The 19,806-nt window shown below is 37.4% G+C and overlaps 1 protein-coding gene across 2 annotated transcripts in view; it reads left to right on the forward strand.

Annotated features, from left to right (window-relative positions):
- The window catches only part of ARB2A (ARB2 cotranscriptional regulator A), a 264,440-nt gene that overhangs the window by 183,702 nt on the left and 60,932 nt on the right, over positions 1–19,806 (forward strand). For both annotated transcript variants that reach the window (XM_082301823.1, XM_082301824.1), the window contains 2 exons: positions 6,852–6,968; positions 10,027–10,111. In XM_082301823.1, the coding sequence (XP_082157949.1) occupies positions 6,852–6,968; positions 10,027–10,111 (202 nt within the window). The remainder of the gene's footprint in view (positions 1–6,851; positions 6,969–10,026; positions 10,112–19,806) is intronic.

A 19,806-nucleotide genomic window follows, 5' to 3' on the forward strand; every position in this document is an offset into this window, starting at 1 on the left:
GCTTTGGATTTAATTTCTTTTGTATTTTATTTCAATTTAGTTTCTTCAATGGTAATTTTTTTTTTTTTTTTTTAGATTTTACTTTATTATTTAATTTCAAACTAGGCATGGTACTCACATAGCTGTTCACTGCTTCAGAAATCCAGATAAACCAAGAGAAAGTAAAGCTGTGACCTGCAGCCAGTAAGGTTTTACTGGCAACGAGTGGAAAAACCCTTGACCATCACAGCCAAAATAACTTCGTTAACAAAATCGCCAGGGCAGGTTTTGCCTAGCTATAGTAATAGAGGAATGGTCTTGCTGGCTGAGTTAATGTCATTTGAAGAGCTGATACAGCCTCCTACCAGAAAACCTCCTGCATCCCTATTTAGAGGATCCTGCTTACAGGAGTGGTAAAGCCAGAGCAGAAAAGGATCTGCTGTGCCGGAGTTTTGGTGTGATCACATGCTCACACTGTCTTGCATTACCCAAATCCAAATTAACTGTGAGTACAAAATGAAATAGTTTAATGAACTATGTGATTTTGCAAGTATGATTTTCCTGGGGCTCATTTATTTGCAGTGTACATACCCAAACTATGTTTTAACAAACTAGCCGGAGTATTCAGATGCCCCTCAGCATTACTTGTGCCAAGTACTGCACATAGTAATGTTGGACGCTTTCTGGCAGCTGACCCTTGTGGAGCTCCACTTTTATAAGACCCGACTGTTTTTTATGTCATATATTAGACACAACAGCTAGCTGCTACTATCAGCAACATAGGAACATTAACACTTACATTGATCAGGCTTCACATTCTGTACCTGGATAGGAGATGGGTAGAAGCTGTTGACCCTTCAACACCTGATTTTCATGCCAATGAGATTTCCCCAGTTCGAATCTCCAATCTTGAGACAGCAGACTCCAGCTGTTAGGAGGGAGTCCCAGCTGTCTGACTCCGGGTAGACTCAGCTGCTCCAAACCTCTTTTCTGACCATCACTGCAGTTCTTGCAGTAGTGCAAAGGCAAGTATCTCGGTAACCATTGCTGAAATGGTGTAGTAAAAAAGGGATTAGTTTCTGTTTGCTTTGGTTGAATTTCTCATGGGAGAGAGCTTCACCAAACCCTCTTCTCTAATGTCCATTTTTCGTCTGCAAGGAAGTTACCTGCAGAATGCCAACATTTTGTGCACCAGACAGTGGAGGATGTCCCTGCCACCAGCTTGTTTTGGATTGGTCTGCTGTGGGCAATTCAAAGATTTTTATCCCCATGGTACCATAGCAATTTATGTTATGCGATGGGCTTTCTGTTGAACTGCTGTGCTTCGTTTATGCTAGACAAATTGCTGGGAGATTTGTAAGTGAGGCGAGCCAGCATTCCTAACCACAGCCCTGCCACACCTAAACCACCTGTGTTTGGGAAGTTGGTGTTCCCCTCATTATTATATGGCCTCAAAGACTTTTCTCTCTTAAGCTCCCTGTTGTGACACACTAGGGTCAAGAGAACAGGACAATTGCATTATTAAGTTTAAAGTTTGAATAAAGCTAAAGCCTGAGGCTTTTATACAAGAGAACTGTGAATTTTGTTTGCAACGTTCAAAAATATACCAGCAAAATTCTGCGTACAAGGTTTTTGTAGTTGTTGGGGTTTTTTACTGAGCTATGTGTAAGGGAGATGACTTTTTAAACCTTGAGATTTTTTTATTAAAATGTTTTTCTAATCATGATTGAATTTATGAACTTACAGCCCCAATGTAAGGGGGAAATTTTGAGTAGAGGTTCTGCAAGAGAAATTGGTTTACAGTGTGAACTTTGACAAGTCCTAGACTCCAGATGCTGTAAAGCAATCTGTTCTAATATGTTCGTGCATTATTATTAGTGTTGCAGTGTGACTTATTGCTGTAGAAAAGGATCACAGTTATAGGTGTAACTTCCAATGGATCTTTGACCAAGATATCAGAAAGTACTATGGTCATTCTCTAATTGTATCTTTGAAGGTATTTTCTTTTGCCGTTTAAAAACTGATATGTATCAGAGGCTTTGTCTGCTGCAATTAGGGATTTTACCACATCTGCAAATCCATTTAGGGAAGTTTATTGTTGTTGCTAATAGAAAATGAGAACTGGTAGAACTTTGGATTATTTATTATATTTGCTTTGTGCTGTTTGAACATAGTTGCCCAGTAATTCTAATTCCTAATGAATAATATTTTATGAGGGCTTGGGGATCTAATTCCATTTTAAGATGTGCTGAAAATTGAGAGTATTTCAGAAACTCAGGATTTTTGTTCAGTAAGCAGTGAAAGGTCTTACAAATGCCAGACCAACAAACTTGCACTACAGAATACAGAATTCCATATTTCCTGGAGGAGTTTTTCATAACTGAGGAGAGGCTCAAGTGCTGCCAGGCAGACAGACCAGTTACTTGGTGTGTATGAGACTTAGTGAAATGATGGTTGAAGAAGATGTTGGTTTTCTGTAGGCTTGTAACAAGCCAATTACAAGGAGAGCATATGAAGTTACCAAAAGGGAATCTACACGCCTTTCCAAACGAAAGTAAAAATTGCCCTCTTGCACACTATTCCTATCATGTGATTTCTTCTCTCATCTACCTTTGCTTTTACAAATATTTCAGTGTCCAACTGATGCTGTTTTGATCCACCAGAATTTCTACTGCAAATTCATTCCACTTCTGGAAACCAGTGAGGACTTTTGGACAGGGGCTTCCAATTGTTTCCTCTGGAAAGAATTCTGCTTGAAGATGCCAAATGTCTTACGGGTCTCAAACCCGTAAGTATGATGTAACTGGATACAATGGAGGACTTGCTTCAAAATTATGTTGCTCCAAGTCAAATGCTTGTTGTCAACAACTGAATTGCAATGGAAGATGAAGAAAGTAGCTGAAAGGTTTATTTAAAAACTTGAAGAGAAATTAAAATTTGGATGTGCTTTTAATTCATTTTTCCTCACTCCTAATTACAAACAACTCAGAAGAGTAAATATTCCCTAAATATGAAGTCATGGTTGTTGATTTAATTGTATGAACCTGCAAAAATAAAAGCCTGTAAAAAATAAAATAATATTTTAACTTTAACTTTTCTCAGAAGTTTCAATTTTTACCTGTTTTAAATGTTGGAATATGTATAAAGGGTATGGACTCAGTGTTTCAGGGATTTACTCCCACAGGCCATTTACCTAAAGTCTAACGGGCACTTTCATGGACTTTCATGTTTGCGGGGTCAGACCTTTGAGTCCTCTTCTAGCACACTGAGGCTTCAATTTGACAGGAGTATTATGCTATAAAATATATACCAAAGGCACATTTTATCATCTATTCTAACTATATATGCATGCTAAATATACTGCATATCTATTATATGTGTGAAGCTATGTTTTATTTACACATGCTACAGATAACACAGGCATCAACCTTTTTGCGTTACAATGTTATGATAACTGTATACTATAAACTTGCATATAGATTGGCAGTAGAATACTTATTAAGTTGAGAAATAAATGAGTCATTATTATGTATGAACTTAAGGAATGCATTTTTGGGAGTTTCAACTTCTTGCTTATGTAACTGTTAGAGCTGAATACTTCTGCAACTAGATAATAGGCATTTTCCCTTCCAAAGTGAAGGAACAAATTTTCAACCACTAGGATAAAGAGGACTTTCAAAAGGATGCTTTCTAACTTGTTGCAAGGAAAACTGGTCTACAACTTGTCATTCTAAGGGAATCCAATATATAGTGTTGGTATATGGTTAGTAAGCTACAAAATCAAACTTTTCTATTACTACAAAGAAGGAACACAAGAAAAAAGACAAAATGGAAATGCCTAAAGAGAGAAGATTATTGGGAAAGTCTAGAGGACCCAGAATAGTGAGTGATACAGTAATACATGAGAATGAGAACAGAGAAGTGCCAGTTTACCTACTTCTGGTTGTAAATGAATTATTGGAAGAAGGAGTAAGGGGAGGGTGAACCATCCAATGATGAGGTTCACAGAGAGATGTCTTCCTGCAAAATCTATTCAGCTAAGAATAATTTAAGATTTTTAAATGGACACTGAGCAGGAAAATAAGTAATTTCTAGGCTGTGAGAACTTTCTGTCTGTGGAATTTACTGATGTACAAGGAGTATAAAGCATAAATGAACTTCAGACAAAATCCTTAGGCCTTTGTTTGCTTCAGTAAAAAACATCATTATTCTGAAGAAAAATATCTAATTTTTAGTATTTTTAGTAGACTGTGGTCTATTAAATATCTTCAGTTTTAATGTGTCCACCTCGAAAGACTCTGCAGGCTACATGGAATAAAGCAAGTAGTCCTGGCAAATGTAAATCATGCATCCCATAGTATCTTTCCCATGGAATTTAGAACAACTTCCAAGTTGCATCAAATTTGAGCGGTAGCTGGATGCTTGTTTAAAGTCAATCTACTTTGTCTTTACAATTTTATTCCACTCATTTCATTTTTAAAATTTATCTTGATTCAAAACTGGCTTTAGAAGAGATGAGTATGTTCTGTGACCTATCAATCCATTGAATCTGAAGCATTTACTGAGTATTGAAGCATCTGTGCCCAAAACCACACAGACTTCCTGTATCTTCTTGCAGGGTAAATTATCAGCCGTGATAAGAGGGTCTGCTGCTTAAGCTTAACCTGGATCTATTCTCCTTGATTATTATTATCAGTGGATGTCCCATTGTAGCAAGGAACTTCAGCTGCTCTGATACAAGCAAAAGTGTCCTCAGTTTGACATGCTCTGCGGTGTCATTTCTGTGTCACTGAAACATGGACACGTTAGACTTCTTGTTTAAGGGAAGGTTATACCTTTGATCCTTTCCCCACTTGATGTATTGTTTTTGTCTATTTCTTTCTAAGTTGGCTCAGAAGGGCATGGATGCCTACCAAAACTTTTTTCTTCTGGGCTGGATGTTAAGAAATCTGTGAGTGAAGCTCAGTTAATCTTTTTGATCCCTCTTTGCTGCTGTATCCATGAGACCTTATCCTAACCCTAGCACTGTGGCTGAGTTATCAAAAAACATCACATTGTCAGCCTCAGTCTCTTTGCTGATCTTTGTGAAGAGAATACAGTTCTGCAGGCATCCACAAAGCTGAATGGCAAGCACCAGGAGCATGTTGGGTATTGCATATTATTTCCTATATATCATACATGATCTGAAAAGCAAGGACTGCATGTACCATATGAAGAAAGAGTAGAAAGAGATGGTGATTAATAGCTGCCAGTTCTTACATGTGCATAGGGAAATTGAGAATAGCAAACCTGAGCTAGGTCTGGAAAGGAAAAAAGGAGCTGCACCTTTGTATTGTCTTGTGATTTGAAGAAAAAGGTGATGTTCTAAGATGAACTGGGTGGCTAGTTTTCGAAACAGAAACATGGGACACAGCAGCTTGAGAAAAAACTGCTTTTCCAAAGCAGAGCATATTTTTTATCTTTGCTGGTCATTAGAAGTGCTTCTGAATACCAGCCCTTCATGGAGGAAGTCATGCTGGAATACCCTGAGCTGGTGATGATTTTAAACTTCACCCAGCATGTAATAACTCTGAATAATTGGTAGGTATGTGGGCTTCAAGGACAGTGGTATTTTTGCACCTTTGCCTGTTTAATCGCAGTGTTTTGTGGAAGACAGTGCAGCCGAATGAGTGCTAGAATGCACTGCATAGGAACAGGAATATTAGTACATATGGTGTGTTTCAAAAACTTATTCAATGTACAGCAGGGTTTAAAGTGAGTTAGGTGTGTGTGGCTGACAGGTCTTGTTTTTAGATACTGTCCCTTTCAAAAAACTTTTTTTTTGGTAGGGTTTTGGAGTCATTCTTATGGCAAGGACGTGGAACAGTGGGTTCAGAGGTGCAGCCTGTCTGATAAGCAGTTAATAGAGCATGAAGAAGGAATGCCTGATTTTAGAAATGTGATATGTGTTACATTTATACAAAGGGAAGCTTAAAAAAACCATTAACTTTATTGCAGCATACACAGTGATAATGACACCAGTTGTGAAATTCGGATTTTATAAGTATAATTTATTATGCTTTCTTTGATCCAGTGCTACAAATTAGGATCACTCATGTCAGGAGATTAAAACCTTTTTGTCTCTCTTTGATATAAAACTATTCTTCCCAGTACCTTTTATCTTGCATAGCAGTGCTGAATTCCACAGCATCTTTGTCAGCTCACTTGTGTTATTTGCAGCAATCATTTAATTTGTTTTAGAACTGATATTATTTAGTCATACTGTCATTTGCAACAACAGAGGCTCTTTAATATCCTAAAAATGTTGAGAGGCTTTGGTGTTAGCTGAGTAAGCATATGAATAAGAGAGAAGAGAGAAGAATTTTGGGACCATGGTGAGCATGCAAGATAGCTAAATTGGATAGAAAAAGAAAAAAGCCCATACAAGTCAAAGTGAGATTGTACATCAGAAAAACTACAGCAATCTACTGAAAATTAGTAGATGATAGTCATGAGAACCTTACCGTGAACCACAGGTACCAGCTTCCCTGAAGAACTGAAATAGGAACTTGGAGAAGCTTGTAAAAGGTGTCCTCAGGGAATCTTCCATTTTTTCACTATGATACCTTTAATCTTAGAATTGTCAAGCCACATGGAAAATAATAAGACTGAATAGTTCAGTCAGTTGAAAGTTAATATTATTATTTTTTATCAAAAATAATAGGTGTTTCTGTTTTTCTGGACCCGTTAGGAATTGTATAAACTTAAAAACAAGTGAAGTCAAGTATTGAATCTGTATTGCTGTTTCGTTTTAAATTTAAGATCGTTACCTCTGACTAAGCAGACTCTATTCAATAAAAGGAATTAATGTAAATACAATATTTTTTTAACAGATGATTCAACGAGAGGCAGAAGTAAAGAACAGGGTAACTGCCGTGGCGTTGACAGACTCTGTTCACAATGTGTGGCATCAAGAAGTTGGCAAAACTATTCGAGAGTGGATGAGAGAGGTAAGGCCATGTTTTTTTAAATAGTTTGAATATATACATCTGTATGTGGCTGAGTAAACATGTCTGGGTGTGAAAGACAGCATATTACGGGACAGTGGAAATCGTGTTTCCATACCAGCCACTAAAATAACCAAGGTTAAAGCCATTTCCAAGTTAGCAGTCAAAATAAGAAGCACCAAGTCCAGTGTTTCTTCACAGCAAAATAGAGACATGACAAGGCAGCCCATGCAGTGACTGATACCTGGAGCAAAGTCCTGGGTGCACTCTGTGGTACTGGTTTGACCTGGCAATGATGGAAAATCCCCTTTAAGCTCTTCATGACTCAGTTTGATGATTTTCAGAACTGGCGTAATAACCTTTCTCTCAGCAGCTTTTTGATATGTATTTACTCCTGTAGCACTTGGAAGCTCTTATACTCAGGGATGGGGCTGCTGAGATTTTAAAACTCGTATTTTTAGAGTGACACCAACTAAACTACTGTTCATGAGTCTCATCCTCACCAGATCAGGCTCATCTCTGTGTTTTGTGCATTCCCATGGCAGAACACTAAAACATAGCTGCACAGAGTGAATTTAAACTAGTCACATCCTGAGCTTTCTGTTAGACTTGACTTTTTCTCATGGATTTAGTGAAACTTTGTGTAAAGAGTGCCTATTCCTGACTTAACCTTAAAGTTTTATAGGCCGCGACTGATGGGAATAGAGGATCACCTGGGATGCAGCCTGACAGCTCTGACTTAAGTGTTAAAAATATAAAGAATGCTAACCCCTACAGGCTCTGTCAGAGAAATCCCCATTTTCTTTAAGGGAAATCAAAACCTTAAAATATGTGTTATGTAGTAAAACTGAAATTTTAAATCCTGTAATTTGAATCTGACAACTCCATTTTTCTTTAAGCATTTAGTCTGAATAAGAAAAGTGCATTACCTTTAATTTCATTTGCAGAAAGTAGATGTTAAAGAGTAAGTTAAATGATTAATGGCCTAAAAAGTGGATGGAGTGTCATAACTTACATTAGCATTAAAAATCTCCTATAAGAAAGAAGAATTTTACATATGTGAAATGTGGCTGAGTGGTATTAAGACTAGCATATCACCTGGATATCTCTTACTTTAATCAGGTTTAAGGCTAGTGGTAAAATGAATAATAATTAGAATATACACCTAATCGCTGCCTGTCTGTAGGGCTAATTGCTGTCATTGAAAGAATGAATTGTTAAAATAAAGTAATTCTTCATCAGAGCTATCTCTCCTGTATCACTGGTGGCCTATTTTTAGTACCTATAGAAGTCATGATTTTTGAATTTATTAGGAGCTGTGATGAATGATAAAACAAATCATCCATTTACATATCTTGACACTGCTTTCGAGAATACTTATTTCTTACAGGCAAGTGTCACATTGTATATAAAAGCTAGTTAATTGTGTGCTAATCTTCTGTATTATCTCCAGCTCTCTGATGTAGTGTTCTATCAGTAGTTAATATTAATTTTACTTATTTCAAATGATTGTAATACTTCATAAAAATTCTACTTCTTTTGTAATTTCTACCACCTTACACTTGCAATTTTACATTCAGCTGTTAATTAAAATTACACATGCAAATCATAAAATTATAATGCTTTACTACTTCAAACCTTAAAACCTTTGTGAAATACTTCAATTTTAACAGTTTTTTACTAAATATATTACTGGATAGTGTGTTTGTTTTTTTCTTTTTCCATTGAGTTCAATAGTTTCATTGATCTACTGTTTCTTACAAAAATCTGCCATGCTTTGTGAACTTCACTTTCTAATCTCATACAGCAACCCTTCCTTTATGTTGTCCCTGCTCTCCCTGGTCCCAGAACAGTAGGGTTGCCTTGACAAATCTATTCAAAAGCCATTCCTCGCCCTTTATTGGTGGGGACTGAAGCCTTTGAAATTCTCTCCTCACTGCAACACAGCTGACATCTTCTTCCAGACAGAATGAATTAAGGAAATACAATAAGATACTTGATCTACCAGTCAAGGATCTTTCCACAGTGAGGACGGACTCCATGGTACACAACTAGGGCAGCAAGCATCTACAAATACACAATACATGCTGTTTACCAGAAAGAGAAGTTGTCCATTTTTACTGTCATGACTGATGGCAGGATTTTTTTAGAAATCTGTATGAAAATTGATTGGGTCTTTTCAAAAAGTTCTGTGGTTTTTTTGCCTCTTCCCCTTAATGGAGTTAATCAGGTTTTCAGAAAGGAAAAACTCAGATTTTTAATAGAGCAAGCAATGTAAATCTTGTTGTTCAGCTGGTAATCTTATTAAAAATGTAGTTGTGCTTTATAATTAAATCTTCAATTCAGTAAATTTGGTGTAGTTTTAGCATATTTTATTAAAATCATATTATCTAATACTTCAGTTTATAGACTACTCTGAATAGATAGCATTTGTAGCAAAACATTTAGGAAATTCATGGTAAATTCATCCTACTCAAAGGTTCAGGAATGAAAGGTAAGTGTAAAGGCCTCCTGAATATAACTCCCCAGAGACCAGTATTTGCCTTTTTTTTTAATGTTCATGCACCTTCATGTCAGCTATATTTCCAATTACTTGAATATTAATCTGCTATCTTGATGGCTTTTAAACATTCTTTCCACAGTGTACTCTCAAAACACCCTGAAAAATTCTGATTTTTTTATGTTAGCAAATGAGCAGGCTCAGTGTTATATCAACACCAACTAGGAAAAGCTGAAAATGTGTGGTGGGTAGTTCAGCCACTTGTTGGTCCAAACACCTACTCAAGTCCACTGGCTCTCAAAGCACTTAAAAGACATGCTAATTCAGAACATTACAAATCTCCTGAATTATGGTCTTACTCTACTTACTTAGTGTGAAACAACAGTATTTCATCGTCAGTAAGTGTAAGTTAGTGTAGGGTATTGTCTAGTCACTATGGGGACTGCTATGTAAATTAGTTTGAGTATTTTGATGTGATCATTGTCCTTACTTGCAACACCGGTGTTTATTTTTGCTCTGAGTTTTTGGCTTATCCCAAGAATTGCCTGCCTGCTCTTACAGAACTGCTGTAACTGGGTGTCCAGCTCCGAGCCCCTGGACACATCCGTGGAGTCCATGCTGCCAGACTGTCCCCGTGTCTCTGCAGGTACATCCATTTGTTTGCAGTAAGCCAGTGTACATGTTTATGCCCAGAAGCAGCTTGTTAATTTTAAAATGCATTTTAACCCTTCTACAGCAAGATGTGGCTGACAGCATAGGACTGCTGCTATTTTATGCAGCCCACTCTTATTCTTTTTTTTTTTTTTTTTGCTTTGTGTGGGATTTAAGTTCTCTTGTCTACTTGTTGCTTGAATTTTTCTAGTCTTCCTTTCTGTTTAAGTAATTGGTGACATTATATGTAGGAGTCTAAGAAAAATAATAGTGATAACAAGAACTGGGAAATTTATCATAGGGCCTTGAATAAATATCTAACTCTATGTAGGCAACAAGGTTTTAAAGAAGTACATAATGAAAGTTACGGTTAAAATAAATGAGACACTTTCCTGAATGCTGTTCAGCGGAAGTGTAGCTTACAAAGCAAATTATTTGCAGCATCCAATAATGTTGATGTGAGTTTTCTGTTGCTTTTTTAAAAAGCTATGTTTTTCATTAATGAATCATAATCATAAGAAGCACATGAAATAACACAGAGACTTTCATTAAATGTGTGATAATTCCAGAAAATAGATGTAGTTATCAATGTAAAAGGAAAATCTCCAATCTCTGTAGAAAAGTAATCTAAAATACATAAAGCAGTTACTGAACTTTCATGCTTGATTATCAGGTTTCCTAAAAGCCATAGGTAGCATATTTCTGTAGAATGTAAAACCAAGTTCAAAGGAAGACACAGCCAATACAATATTGATTTAAAAGCTGAAACAATATTTGACCTTGCTCTGTGGGATACAGTTGTTTGGTTGACAAGTTAGTTTCATATCTGTCTGCATTTGTGAGGTTGTTAGTGAGACCTAGCCTTGCAGATGAAACTGAGTTTACTACAGGATATTTTTAAGGTTTGGAAAATGTAGGTCTTTTTTTTTGAGAGCTCACAACAACAAGAGACTTTAATTACATTTCTGCTATGGTTTGGGATCTCACCATGCAGATCCTCAGCTCTGTATAGAATTGACATTGCTCTTTGGTGCTTTGGAAAATTATATATTACTGAAATTTTCATAGATTCAACATCCATTTAGCAACTTTATGCTCTTTTAGGGGAGATTACTGCAGTTTAAAAGAAAAATATTGCTTTCAGGAGTGGAATTCTTTAAAATAGGATTAACTTCCAATCTCTGATGTGTCTGTTGCTATTGTGAAAGACTACATGTAGAAGTCATTTTAGTCTGGTAAATTAGGGCTTGGACAGCAACTGGTCAGTATTTATTGTACACTGGCCAACACTGACATCAGAGCATCTCCCCTCTTTCTTTGTATTCATCTAATGTAAATAATCTAAAAGGTATTATATAAAAGAAATCTTAAGTGTTACTTAAAAAGAAGACTGATGCTTCATTAGAGCTGTAAATAATAAGTCTTGATTTTACGTTTCTGTTGAAGATGGGTCACAGTGGCCTTAATGTTTCTGCACCACTTAATTAATTTCCAAGGTGCACAGAAGTGGTAGAAAAATTAATTTAAATTGGGTAGGATTTCAGTCAGTAAAAGTAGCGTATTTGTATTTAGTGCATACATTGAGATGAATTAAGATCACTAATGTTTTAGAAGTTCTCAACAGAGATTTTTTATAATGATTTAATGTAAGACAACTATTTGCAGGCTAATTCTTTGTAATATAAATGTAGTTTAAAATAGTATAACTTTATGTGACTGCTCCTGAATTATCAGTTTGCTCACATGTTTTTGCCTATATTTCTTGTAATCGTTTTGTATATGAACAACTGTAAAAGATGTACAGAGAACCAAGTGAATAATTCATACAGAGTCTTTATATGAGCAACGGTATAAACCTACATTGGGGTAATATGTAATAAATTTATCAAATGTTACTAGATGTAGAAGCATTATTGTTTAATGTGAGAGATTTTATTTCACTCTTTTCTTGAGAATTGTGGTACTGAAAGAGCCCACACTCAAATCCTGGCAGCACTGCCCTTGGTATTTCAATGAATGACAATGAGACCAATCAGAACAGTGACAGATCTTTTCAAATAAACCTTTTGCTGTAGCAAGATTCACTTCTATGCTTGGAAGCCCATCTTTTATCTCTGTTTGCACTGAAAATAAGTTCAGAAATAACTGCCTTATGGTCACATCTCTTGAGCCAGCTTTTCCAAAAAGGGTCTGATATTTGACCATTCAGTATACTGGGTTTTACAGGCAATCCCAGTTGGTGAGCAGTTCCTACTGCAGATTATCTCAGAGTCTCTTGCTTTTCCCTTAAAATCACTAGAGACAAAATAAATGACCATCAAACTGAAAAAATTACTTGTGTTTTTCCAGATAAAGTTGTTAAAGCTTTTGATTGAAGAATTATGAAGTAATTAAAATGTTTGCCATGATTTATTCATGTCTTATTTGATTACAAAAAGGAATGAATACACTTTAATAATTATTATTAAATAGTCATATAATTATAAATGTTGAAAGCCTGAGAACAACAATACAGAAAAAGCAAGCCATAATAAATCCGTTGTCTGTTCTTGTGGCAAGAGGTACTTTGTGGGTCCCACCTTCATGGTCTTTCATCCACGTCTCAAGGATTTGGTGCATGCTGGTGTCATAGTTTAATATCTTCTGGCATCTTGTTGGTGACATGGACAGTGAGATTGAAGGCACCCTCAGCAAGTTTGTCAGCAACATCAAGCTGTGTGCTGCAGCTGGCATACTAGAAGGAAGGGATGTCGCCCGGAGGGAATTTGAGAGATGGGCCTGCAGAAGAGACATGGATCCCATAAAGTTCCACAAGGCCAAGTGCAAGTCCTGCACATGGGTCAGGGCAATCCCAAGCACAAATACCAGCTGTGCAGGCAGTCAATTGGCAGCAGGTCTGAGAAGAATGATATGCAGTTGTTGGTTGACAAAAAACTCAACATGACGCAACAGTGTGCACTTCCAGCCCAGAAAGACAACCGTATCCTGGGCTGCATCAAAAGCATGACCAGCAGGTCAAGGTGATTGGTTCTGCCCCTCTGCTCTGCTTTGGAGAGACCTCATGTGGCTGACTGCATCCAGCTCTGGGGTGCTCAGCACAAGATAGATGTAGTCCCACTGGACCAAGTCCAGAGGAGCCACAAAGATGCTCAGAGGGGTGGAGGACATCTCCCATGAAGATCAGAGTGAAAGAGTTGTTCGGCCTGGAGAAGAGAGTGCTTTGGGGGCCCTTGGAGCACCTTCTAATATTTAAAGGTGCTACAAGAGAGCTGGTGAGGGCCTTTTGACAAGGGCAAGAAGTAACAGGACAACGGGGGAATGGCTTCAAACTGACAGAGGACAGTTTTAGATTAGAAAAGACAGGAAAGAAACTCTTCCCTGTGAGGATGGTGAGGCACTGGCACAGGTTGCCCAGAGAAGTTGTGGATGCCCCATCCCTGCAAGTGTTCAAAACCAAGTTGAATGGGGCTTTGAGCAACCTGGTCTACTGGAAGTTTGCTCAAACTCCCATGACAGGGGGGTTGGAACTTCTAAGACTCCTATCTCCTACTCTCTTCACTTTCAGCCCTAGTTAAGATCCTGTGTTAGACTTGAGGTTATCTTCTGTCTCAGTCTTAACCTACCTTCCTAATGGAATCAAACGAAAATACATCTCTTCTGTCTCAGAGGAGATGGATCCATCTCCCATCTAAGACATAAGAAAATGTAGGATGGAGAAAGATGAAGACTATAAAGCAGTCTGTACATTGAAGATTGTCACATAAAATGGAGTAAGGGTGGGAGTATTACTGGTTAGGAGACTGGACAACACTTGGAATTTGACACAGACAGTGGAATAGATGCTTTAATGACAGCTTGCACTGCATTACTGCTAACAGTAGTTGTAGTTCATGCTGTGTCTCTGAGACCTTACAACATTTCTCCTAGTTCTGGAGCAGGGAGTTCAGAAGCCCTTGGGAAGTCATCCTACTGGAGCAACTACTGGGGAGGAATAGCTGAAAGTAGGCATGGGAAAAGCAGATCCATGGATCTGCATTCATCTGTGATGCTGTTCAGGAATTAAATCACTTTGATTTCAGGATAGTCACCCAAGGATAGGTATTGTGGTAAATTTTGTCGGGTAAACATGGCCTTTGTTTCCCTCAATCCTGTTTGTATTCCTTAGCCCATGTGTTTCTGCCAGTGAAAGCTTGTTATTTAGGAGAGAAGATTAAACTTTGCAGTATTTTGCCAAAGTGGATATGCACCAACACTCATTTAAAGTAATCAAGTGAAGATGTTGTAACATTAGTAAAATGAATTGCCTAATCAAATCTTTTTAAAGCCTTCCTAGTTGGCCCCCAAAATCACTAGTTATTCTGTTAACAGTTGCAGCCAATGTAGATAAAACATTATGAAATAAGGAAATTATAACATTAAAAGACAAACAATGGAATGAAACACTGACAGTAATCAAGAAAAGTTCTATTCACAGAACAGCCTAGACTTGAATATGTCTATCTAATAAGAGAAAAAGTGCAAGAATTAATTCATACAGCTGAATAAAGTGGCTGGTAGAAGAAAAACAAACTTAATTTTGGGGGACAGGTATGATGTGTGCTGGTGGTGCTCTTGAGTGAGTCTTCAGATAGTATTTCCTAGTACCAAACATCAAGCTTGAACTCTGTTTTATATATCAAGCATTTAATTACATTTAGGTAAGCCAACCACAGCTTTTTTTTTTATTTTTATTTGAATTTTAAAAATATCATTAATATAATTTCTAACAGAGTACTGCAGGTTTGGGGGGTTTCTACAGATAAATAAATAGAAGGGGAAAAAAAGACTGGACAGAATGGTTGAGGTGGGAAAGGACCTCTGGAGGTCATCAAGATTATCTTGCTCAGGCCAGGCCACCTGGACCAAGTAGTCCAAGGCTATGTCCAGCCTTCCATAGGACGTATTACCTGTCAGTAAAGAAATCATGATAATGGTAATTCATATCCGTGTAAGATTGTGCAGGTTTTGCTGGCATACTTGCCTAAGTTTCAAAAGACCACACAGAATGGTGTGTAACCATGATGGTTGTGGAGGATGTAGGTCTGTACATGAGTGACTATGGAGTGGTAGTTTTCCAGGTAAGGTAGTCACCTTTTTGTGTGTCAGCACCAAAAGAAGGTCTGTCATATTGCAGAAAGTGGTTGTTTTCTTGCTTTGTCTTTTCAAATCCTTCTAACTGAAAAAAGGGAAGAGGGCCTGTTTGTGGTTTCTGACAAAGTTTGTCTCAACAAAGAGCGGTGTTGTCATCCATTGAGCCTCACAGTAAAAGCACAGCATTTCCAGATGTGTTGAACTCATAATATGTACTAAGGTGCTTTTTGATATTTTTTTCTGTGTACATATGAAACTTGCAGACCAAAGCAGATGAAAGATGAGATTTGCAGACCTCACTGAAAAATAAGTTGAGTCCTTGGCATAGCTTGATTTAATATCAAGAAAGAATGTGGTACTAAAGAGTCCCCTCAAAACTACTGCTTTGTGTTGATTAATAAAATAGCATCAATTATACTCTGTGGCACAATGGTAAATTTAAGTAAAATTATTCTGGACTTTCAGATCTGCTTAAAAACACCAATCCAAGAAACTGACCGCATCACTTGAACAGCAAGCCCTTCACTGGCAGAGCAGGTGTGCAGCCTGTGGCCCCACACACAAGTGCTGATCAGGTAGAGATCTTGTTGCAAAGCTTGTGTTGATACCAGGGAAACAATGAATTACCCATTAGATTATGGCAGTGGTAGTTTATTAGTGGTAGTTTATTATTAGGTATTTATTTAGTGGCTTTATCTACCAGGTTACTCCTGCCTGCTGTTTCAAGAGTTCAGTTGTGTATTTCCTCAGAAAAGCCTATCTGCAGATGCACCCCATGCTGAGCAGATCCTGGGGTTCAAACAGGAGGCTCTCCAGTGAGGTCAGATGGACTCTCCAACACCACAGGGTCTGTGTGCAGGGGTAATTGCATTAGTGAGGCTTGTGACCGCTCTGGGGAAGGATCGTCTTACTTCTTTATGCTTTTTTTCCTCAGCTGTATTTGCACCACACTACAGTTCCACTCTTACACATTTATGTATCTTGCTCATAACAAACAAGGCAGAAGCAACCATAAATTGTATCAAGTGCAGCGACAATACCTGGCTTGTACTCTTAATAGCTTTTAGCCCAGTTTACCAATGCTTCTCTTTTTTTTGTTCACTCTTCAATCAATTTAATGTGGACTCTTCTGGGCTGTTTTCCGATACTAGTGTTTCATGACCAGGGATAGGCATCAAGCAGTACAAGAAATAGGAACAAAACCATGCACTTTTTAAAATAAAGCAATTAAGCAATTTTTTCATTCTGTTAAAAATGTTATTTTTGCATTCACTAGTCATTCATGGGTATTAATATTACATTAATCAGTGTTTACTGTAAAGCTCTTTGCATTTTATGTCTTCATGTGCATGTAGTTCTGTCAATAAAAACTTTGGATTTCAGGAGGAAAGATAAAATGGTGAAGCTTTTTCATCAAGGTGGCAGGTTCCTGTATCTAGCTGCATGTTAATTTAAGGTATTTGCAAGATTAATACACAAGTGGAGGAGTTCAGGAATCTGCAGTGTGAAGCTTGCTTCATCACCCATGTTAACATTCCCATCTGCTGCTAAAACTGGTCCTGCACTTCCATTTTTGCTGCTGTACTTTGTCAGGGACAGGAAATCATTACAGTAACTTTGAGGCACCAGACTTTCTTAGCCACAGCTCTGGCAATTGCTGCACTAAGTCCAACTTTAACTTATCTCTTCTTAGCATGGGAGTAAGTAGCTATTTTCCTGTTCCTGATTCTTCAAAGGAGCTCTGCTTTTATAGTCCTGCTCAGTCTCAGGTGTTGCAGACAGCTTTTCATTTCATGTGTAAACCTAGCTGGATGTGAGCTCCTATGTTGTGCTCAGAATAGCTTAGCTCTACAGTGCTTTGGAAAGGACAAAGTTTATAGAGACCTGTTGAATAATATTCAGAATCTGTTCCGGAGTGCCAGAGCCTCAAAAGTAAATATGAAAATGTGAATTTGAAAGCATTGACTTGAATTGCCACATGTTGCTTGTGTCAGAGAGTTCGATAACATTCATTTACTGTTCTACAAAATAGTTACATGTACTTGAGGCACTACTGATACTGGAGAAACAGTTTCATCAAAAACTATTCTTGTACTCAAACATATCTATTTATCATAGCAATTTTTTGGAGTAGAGTGAACTAGTTAGTTGTTGTCTTAGAGTCCCTGAGGCTGTCTTTGTGGTAATAATGAATAATTTAAATTATTACAGTCAGGTATTTCCTACGAAGCATTTGACAACTATTAGACTGCTGTGACTGTTGTTTCTGATACTACTTAATGCTATCTCATTAGTGCATTATGTATCCATATCCATCTGCACGTTGGCAGGTCTTACTCCAGTGTGTGATTACAAACTCTTCTAGAACACTCAACCCTGTAAGGAGGTATTCCCTGAGAGATGTCCTCCAAAATTCAATAGCAGTAATTTTTATTTGTATTGACATAAAATCCAAAAGATTTTTCACATTTCAGTTTTCGTTTTCTGTTAGAATCCAGATTCAGATTTGGATTTAGATTTGGATTTGTTAGAATTTTTCAAAAAGTTCCGTTTCAGTAGAAAACTTTTCTTTTTTCACAAATGTATGTCATTTAGGTGGGGAAGGATATTTTGATCCCTTATTGTCCACTTTTAGATACAGGTCTTTAACCTTTGACCAGGTATTATATTGAAATTTAAAACTTCAATTTGGTGAAAATGTTTCTTCTAGTAAGTCATTCAGCCTTGGCTGAAAGGATGCAAGACATGGGGAATCCATTGCTCCTTTCCCTTTATGATTTGCAAACTGCTCATTTCTGGTTTGGCTTTGTCTGGTTTCAGGTTCCAACCATTAGTTCTTGTTGTGCGTTTTCTACCCTAAGTTAAAGAACCGTTTGGTAAATTGCTTTTTCTCCCTGTGAGTTACATACTGGCATCGAGTCAACACACCATTTTGTTTTGAGAAACGTAATAGATTGAGTTCTTTAAGTCTCAGTGCAAGTTAATTTCTCCAGGTTTCAAATGCTTTCATACATTTCTCTGTGGCACCTCCAGTCGTTCAACTTCTTTGAGATATACCTGTCTACATCTTAGTAATGTAATATCAAATCTTTTCTACCTGATTCTCTCCCATTTCATTAGGCAACACTTATATTTGACCCTTTTATCACCCTACTACAAAGAGTCAGTTTGGGAGGAACTTTCCCTTTCTAGAGCCGCTGCTCTTCGTCTTGGTTTTAAACTAGTATTAGGAAGCATTGCAGGTAGCTTTTTTAGAAAAATAAACTAAAAAATACACTAACTTGAAAAAAAAAATAAAACGGCCATCACCTTTCTTAACAGCCATTCCATCCTTCTTCTCATTTACAAGTTTTACCAGCAGTAAATTTGTATATATTTCCTGTGTGGTTGAATAGCCATAGGACACTCCAGCAATAACATCTCTATTCAATAGTGGTTTCTCTATGATAGCTGCATTTTCAGATTACTTACTCTGCAAGTTCTTAGAAATGTGGAATAGTACTGACTTTCCACCCCTTTTCATGCGTAAACAATTCTAGAGTTGTTCTATTTGTCCCCTCATGAATTTATGAAACAATTTCTGCCTAAGTTGAAGTTTTAGTTAAGTAATGAAGTTGTCATTAAGTTTCTCCAACTTTTGTGGTAGTAGTTTACAGCATAGAAGAAGAAATGAGGAATGTGTCTTCCTAGTAAAAGGAAGACATTTTAATGTCTCTCTTGAAAGACATGTGGAAGTAACTCATGTTGGACACAGTACCTGGAATCAAACAGCTGGCAAAGCAGCAGTCATCACCAATCAACCAGAGTAGGTAAGGGGCTCCAGTGTAATGATAGTCCAGAAGTTTCATGGGAAGCCTGGGAAGAGCAAAATTTAGTTGCTGAAAACAAAAGGGAGATAAAGCACACTTTCTAAAAATGCTTAGCAAAGGTGACATAATCTTTCCTCCTGCTCAGAATGTCTCAAGGAATAAATGAATTGCCTGACAAAAAATGGAGTATACTCTCTTTGTATATAAATCCTTATCAGCTAACATGCTAATTTATCAAAGAATGAAACTGAGTTTATTTGTGTAGGAGTTATTTTCCAGTAAGTTGCATTGGCTTGAATTAATTACATTTGTGTACCTTAATTCCTCATTAGTAGACTCCAGTATCACAGCATTGTGGTTCTCAAAGGGATTTTTAGTATGCATCAGCCTCATCCCCCAGCCCAGAGCAGGAGCAAACCTTCTTACATTACTTCCTGACAGGTGTTTGTCTTCTTGGTTCTTTCCTTTGTGTTGTGTAATGACACATCCTCTCTGGGCAGTCTCTTCCAAACTTCCAGTTTTAGTTACCCATTCTTCCTGGTGCGAGTGTACAGCCTCAGGAGCAGCTGAGTAAGCACCAGTCACCCTCAAAAAAGAGATACTGTTCTTCATGCCCATAGAACTTAGGGTAGGAATTTATGGACCTAGATATCCATTTTTCCTTTATTTTTCTTGAGATTTATGTCAGGCTACCTAGGCAAATAGTTTTCTCTGAAATTTTGGATTAGGATTTTCCCATCTTCTGTACCTT

Source organism: Coloeus monedula, assembly GCF_965178545.1.
Source record: "Coloeus monedula genome assembly, chromosome: Z".
Classification (NCBI taxonomy): domain Eukaryota; kingdom Metazoa; phylum Chordata; class Aves; order Passeriformes; family Corvidae; genus Coloeus; species Coloeus monedula.